The sequence below is a fragment of the Zeugodacus cucurbitae genome, chromosome 4, assembly GCF_028554725.1.
Source record: "Zeugodacus cucurbitae isolate PBARC_wt_2022May chromosome 4, idZeuCucr1.2, whole genome shotgun sequence".
Lineage (NCBI taxonomy): Eukaryota > Metazoa > Arthropoda > Insecta > Diptera > Tephritidae > Zeugodacus > Zeugodacus cucurbitae.
In genome coordinates this window covers 7,862,364-7,868,856 of record NC_071669.1, presented here as the reverse complement: position 1 = coordinate 7,868,856, position 6,493 = coordinate 7,862,364, and the positions used below count along the sequence as shown (strand labels likewise).

The 6,493-nt window shown below is 35.1% G+C and overlaps 1 protein-coding gene across 2 annotated transcripts; it reads left to right on the top strand.

Annotated features, from left to right (window-relative positions):
* Window positions 1–2,653: 2,653 nt before the first annotated feature.
* LOC105208723 (uncharacterized) lies at window positions 2,654–5,804 on the top strand. Of its 2 annotated transcripts, XM_054229056.1 has the most exons (6): window positions 2,654–2,735; window positions 2,940–3,172; window positions 3,302–3,394; window positions 4,370–4,523; window positions 4,912–5,045; window positions 5,285–5,804. In XM_054229056.1, the coding sequence occupies exons 1-6, from the start codon at window positions 2,728–2,730 to the stop codon at window positions 5,737–5,739; spliced, it is 1,077 nt and encodes a 358-aa protein (XP_054085031.1). In that variant the 5' UTR covers window positions 2,654–2,727; the 3' UTR covers window positions 5,740–5,804. The 2 variants fall into 2 exon arrangements, with proteins under 2 accessions (XP_054085031.1, XP_011177024.2); XM_011178722.3 differs by lacking the exon at window positions 2,654–2,735 and having other exon boundaries at window positions 2,768–3,172; window positions 5,285–5,802.
* The last annotated feature ends 689 nt before the right edge of the window (window positions 5,805–6,493 follow it).

Below are 6,493 nucleotides of genomic sequence, written 5' to 3'. Positions count from 1 at the left end.
GCGCTTTGACCTTTAATAACCTCAATCGACTCATAACGCATTAAGTGAAGTGGATACTTAAGTTTTGTGGGAAAAAAGGTCATAAGCGGCTGAATTTGGTGCATAAATGTCTAAGTAGCTTCGGGTTTGAATATAATTTCACTTAAAATATGTGTTGAATTCGAGATTCTATGTCATCATAACCATATATTCGGCTACTCAATACTTGTATTATTCCTTATTGAGTGTTTTTCCCTCGGAAAGTATTTATGACAAACCACATCAAGGTAGCTCAACAAAGCTATGGTCCAGGACCTCAGTTTTAATGCCCCTTAAAGTGTTTCTCGTATTTCGCGAAACATTAAGTTGAGGTAGATGTTGACATTTTTCTTGCGAAAAATCAGGTTCTTTGTCCAAAACATCAGTAAAAAATTTTGAGGCAATCTATAAGAAAATCGAGAGGTTGCAGTAATCGGATATATTGTTCGACAATCTGTTTCCATCTAGACGGCAACTTCATAATACCCCCCTCGCAGAGGCCTCCTCCTTATTTGCGAAAGACTCGGACAGCCGAGCTCCCGTAGCTTCTGACGAGTCATTAACGAAACGTGTGGTCTGGCGTTGTTCTGGTGGAACACTACACCCTTCCTGTTGGTCAATTCTGGACGCTTCTAGTCGATCGCATGCTTCAAGCGCTCCAGTAGATGGTAGCATCACATAGCAAAACCTTCCTGGCCGTCAATCCCGACTTGGTCATTGTTTGGTACGATTCACCGGCCTTCGACCACGACCATTTTCGCTTGATATTGTCGTATGTGATCCATTTTTCGTCGCCCGTCACCATCCGCTTCAAAAAGGGGTCGAGTTCGTTCCGTTTCAGCAGCATATCGCAGGCGTTGATTCGGTCCAGAAGGTTTTTTCATCATCATCAAGCTTTTTTGTGTATCCAGTCTTCTGCAGATGGTTTAAAATGGTTTGGTGATTTCTCATCTCATGGGCGTTGTCACGAGATGCCCCATGCCGATCTAACTCAATGTTTTCTATGTATTGATCGGTATTCGTTGTCAGAGGTCTTCCGTCCGCTAGCGGATTTGCCTTTAACGAAGGAAAGCTTTAAAATAGCGCGAATTTCGGCGTTAGTGAACTCCATGTTTACACGTCTATAACTGTTGAACGCATTATCCAAACTAATAATGCATAGCGTCGTTTTGTAGGTTATGTCAAGACCTTTCAAAGATGTATAGTATTGCCAGATACGAGCTCTGTAGCGTTTTATACATTGCCGCGAAATTCAAAAGACAAGAAGGCGGAAGAGAGATATTTGGCAACCAATATTTTGTATTATACTGAAAAGTGCTGTTGAAGCTAATATGTCCCATGTAGTAGAGAATAATTTGTGTTATCAATGATCACATCTGACTTCCCCTTTAGAGATAGGCTTTAAATCAAGTCAGCAAAGATAAGGTGGACAGAGCTTGCTAGGTCTTTCCGGTCGAAAAATGGAGATTCCGAAAAACTTGTAAATGACAAAAACGATTAAGGAAAGGCCAATGGGAATCATATTAGCATTTCTTAGTGATAGGTATATAAGTGAGTTTTTTCAGATAGGGAAACCTAAGTCAACATTTCCTATTACTCATCCTCAAAAGTATAGCAGAGGTTTAGATTATGACAGACCCCACCTCCTCACTTTGAACATTAATTTTAACCTACAGCCAAATAGATAGAACATTATTTATGAGAAGTAATGCAATTCACGTTTAATTTGAGCTAAGGCTGAGTCCATAGGTAAGTTAATGGCGAAAAAGCTCAACTCTGAGTACTGATTAGATAAGAAAGCTTTTTAGACTAATAATGATACAAGTGAGTATTGCTGTCTGCCTCAGTTACTGCCGCTCAAATCAAATCAAATTTAATTTGGTACACTTTTCTTTTCGCTCCACAATTTGCATAGCTTAAACCAACCGACTCATAAACTTTCAGTTATTGTAAGCAGCTGACTTACTTTGCCTCAAAACTGCTTAAGCAGTCAGCATTTACGATTTTTTACTTCCTCTTAGAGGCTCATAAAATTCTAAATTAAATTCACTTCCGAATACGTTGACGCCAATCACTCTAATTGATATATCAACTTCCTGTTGAATTTTTTACAACTGTAAAAGCCAGGTGGAAATTAGTGCTTTAAATAAACTGTATACAAGTTGAACTAGTTTTGAAAAAGTTGCAATACAACAACAACAAAAAATAAAAACAAAATATTTTATGCTGTTCTAATTACTTAATGTAATAGAAAGAGAGAGTGAAAGCGAGAGAAACAAGTGCGTGTGTTGTAGAAAATAGAGCATATAGCGTAATGTTGTTGGCACGAGTTGTGTAAAACAACAAAAAAAAAAAAAAACTATAAACAAACAACTTTTGTGATAAAATTGTAGCAAATAAGATAAAATAAGTTAAGATTTTTAGCTGAAACGTGACCTCAACACAACGCCTCGCATTACGTCGCGCACTTTTTATGCGCTTTTAATTAAACAATTAATTGTAGTGTTGCAAATAAACACGCACACACACATGTTTGTCGCTCAAACAACAACTTAACGTATTACTCGTTTGCAATTTTTTACTAGTTTTCGAATAAAAACAAAGTTTTATGCGTGCATTCGAACAGTTGCAAACTGCAATTCGACGTGTAAACAGTTAATAAAGCAGTATTTTTTTAAAGAAACGTGGGGAAAACGCGTGTGAAAACTAATGAAAAAGTGAAAAAAATTTAAAAAATATTTTTTTTTTAAATATTTTTTTTGTTAAATTATTATTTTTTTCATAATTTTTTTAATAAAATTATTTTTTTTTTGTTAAATTTTTTTTTATAAAATTATTTTCTTTAATATAAAAATTTTTCGTCAAAAATTTTTTTTTTCTAAATTTAAAAAAAATCCACCGACAAAAATGCACTCCATAAGCATTTTATACGCGCTCGTCGCCTTCTGCGCCGTACTGTCGGCAACTTTCGGCAGCAGTAGCGTGGCAACCAACTGTGCGGTTGGTGCAACATGCCCCATAACTATTAGCAGCACTACGTCCAGCACCGCTGCAAGCACCACGACAGGCAAAAGCGCCGCTATAAGCGCCACCACCGAAAACATTCACCACGAAAACAACAACAACAATAAACGTAATTTCTTAAAAGAGAAACGTAAGTTGTTGACGCAATGCAGGTTTTGTAAAACAGAAATTAAAAAAAAAATTACGAAAAAACTAGTTTTTTGTGTTAATTGTTGTTGTTTTTGTAAACACTAAGTTTTGCACATTTTTACATTCACAGCGAAAGAACTGCAAACCTGCCAGCGCAAGTCAGCTGATTTTGATAAATGCATTGTGAATGCATATCAAAATATATTCAGCACATGGAAGCATGGTAAGAGAAGGAAAGGGATAGTGGAGAGAACAAAAAAATTCGTTTTTGAAGTTTTTGAAATTTCGGGATTAAAAATTATGACCCCGAAATTTCGGGATTTCGTATTAAAAATCGAAATTTTATTTTTTTGGATTTTTGGTTGGGTTCATATTTTATGGCTTTATAGAAATTCTGTGAAATTTCTGTTTTCGAAATTTTCAGGAATTCGGGATTACAATATGGTTATCTCGAAAATTTAAGTTTGTTCATTTTTAATATTTTAAACAAGTCTTAATTTCAAACCCCGAAGGGCATCACATCGCAAAACTTTTCAGGATTTTAGTTAAGGCTAAGTTCTAATTTCAAAGTTTCATAGAAATTATGTTTAAATGCATTTTAGAAATTTTCAGGATTTCGGGATTACAATATGGGGATCCCGAATATGTTGAATTTCGAATTAAAAATCGAAATTTAAGTTTTGTTCAGTTTTAATATTTTAATCAAGTCTTTATTTCAAATCCCGAAAAGCATTACATCGCAAAACTTTTCGGAACTTTTAGTTAAGGCTTCTAATTTCGGAGTTTCAATACTATTTTGTTAAAATTCGTTTTAGAAATTTTCGGGATTTCGGGATTATAATATGGTGATCCCGAAAATTCGGAATTTCGAATTAAAAATCGAAATTTAACTCTTGTTCATTTTTATTATTTTAACCAGGTCTTTACTTCAAATCCCGAATTCTGTTAAAATTCGCATTAAAACATTTTCGGGATTTCGAGATTATTATTTTTGGATCCCGAAAATTCGGGATTTCGGAAATAAGTTATATTTAATTTAACTGTATCATTTTTGATATAATTAATAATTATTTATGTAAAATTCCGAATTCCCATCACAAAGCTCTTGAAAAGCTGCACCCTTAAACTTTTAAAATTTAATTTATTTTCTTAAATAATAATGCAAATTATTATGTGTATATTCTCTAAATCTCCATAGGCATCGATGGCGTCCCGCATTCCACACCCATCGATCCATTATTCGTACACGAATTCGAAGTCATCGAAGATCGTGAAAATATTACACCGATCGCGGTGAAGATCAATAACATAACTGTAACCGGTTTGAGTGAGGCGAAGGTGAAGAGTGTCAAGTAAGTTAGAGTAATTTGATATTTAATTAGCCTTTCATTATGAGTAATTTAATAAATAATTGGTATTTAATTATGAGTTGAACGAGCTGTTGAGGTGAAAATTTCATAATGAAGTGAAATAAAAATCTGCTATTCATACAAGTTACTGCTTTCATTGAAAAGTAGCGTAAGATCACTATAATTCGTTTTAATTACTGATATCATTTTACCGATAGACTGCTAAATTAAGGTTAATATTTTCCAACTATAAATATATTTATACCTTCTTACTAATATTTAGTGACCTCCAAAGCAAAAGTAATTTGAGGTTATAAAAATAACAATTATTTTTTCTAACGAAATTTCTCCATAAAAAATTTTCCACTTTCAACTTTTTCCGCACCACAAGCTTCAAGGATAATGAGTACGATTTCAAAATGACCTACTTGGTGCCGAAAATACGACTTAACGGTCATTACACAGCGAAAGGGCACGTGCTGCTGCTCAAACTCGACACGAGCGGTGAAATGTTCATGGAAATACGTAAGCAAAAAATAAAAAAAATTAATTTAAAAAATATAAAAATTAAATTAAAAAATAACTAAAATAAAACTATACACAATTTGGGCTAACACTAACGACACTTTGGCATGACAAAACTAAAAAACAAACACCAAAAAATTCGCACACTTACTCAAAATCGCCACGAAATTCATTAAAACCGCGTTTTGCTTGCCTTACCCACTCTCTTTCTCACTCTCCCTCTCTCCCCCACCACACAGTTGAAGGTCTCTACACCGTTACGACCAAGGTTAAATTGAATCCCTTGGAGAGTCACAAATTTTTCAATCTGAAAGCGCTGCAATTTAATGTGAACTCCATAAAGGATTTGCATTTGCACTTCGACAATTTGTTCAAGGACAAAGTGCTGAACGATAACACCAATGCCGTGTTCAATGGCAGCTGGCGTGTATTCTTCGACATATTCAAGCCGAAAATCGAAGCGGAAATCAATAAAGTACTATTGGCGCACTTCCGCAGCGTGTTCGAACAGGTGCCGGCCGAGTTTTTCATTGCCGACGTCGCAACAGCGGAGGAGAAGCCGGTAGAGCACATCACAGCGCATAGCCATGTACATAGTGGTAACATCAAAGAAATTACGCATTTGGAATTGCTGCAGAAGCACGAGTCACACGGCAGTTCAAAGGCAGAGGAGAAGGAGCATAAGCTGCATTGAATTTAATGCAAGAGCGCATAAGTGGTAGGCGTGCGCTTTGAATGAAGTATTTGTAATTGACTAGCTTCAATATAAATTATAAAATTATATATTTTTAAAACAATTTTTCTCATTTCCTTAACAAAATCCGTTGAAATTTCTAGTTGCACATGCGCTTTTCTATATTAAATTGTATTGAAGCATACCACAGGGGTGTAAAAACTGGTATAAAAAGTAATAGTTGGTGTATATAACAATCAACAGAGTATTTATAACTTTTTGTTGCCTACTTTTAGGCGTAATAGTTGTGCATATTACACAAACTTCGAAACTAGTCGCAGTTTGTAACGGTGAATCTAATATGTAGCATACTTTTAGGCTTTGCAAATGTTTCGAAGTCTGTGTTGCATACTTTTAGGCTGCAAGCTCTTCGATTTATTTTTTTCCTTTGATTTTCGAAAAACAACAAATTCTTGCAAATTGCCATTTATCGAGACAAGTGAAATTCTATACAACAACTAATATGTTGCTAAGGTTAAAGTAAAATCTCTCGAAAATGTGAATTGAGTATAAATATGCCTTTGAGGTTTGAAGATTTAGTTTATTAATGTTCAATTGTTAGTATAGTAATGCGGTGCTGTTAGTCTTAAGCTCGATGACTGTGCGCTCCAGGATGATAAAGGATTGTCAGTTCTCGCTATCAGTTGCATCGGAACACTTGCAAGCATTCAAGTTTGGATGCCTGGCCACAGCGGAATCGCAGGAAACTTCAAGG

Bases quoted from the DNA above. Each gene is read 5' to 3' on its own strand.
- LOC105208723 (XM_011178722.3), top strand. From the start codon at position 2,926: ATGCACTCCATAAGCATTTTATACGCGCTCGTCGCCTTCTGCGCCGTA. The intron at 3,395-4,369 runs GTAAGAGAAGGA...AAATCTCCATAG, and splicing joins ATTCAGCACATGGAAGCATG to GCATCGATGGCGTCCCGCAT. The intron at 5,046-5,284 runs GTAAGCAAAAAA...CCCACCACACAG, and splicing joins TGAAATGTTCATGGAAATAC to TTGAAGGTCTCTACACCGTT.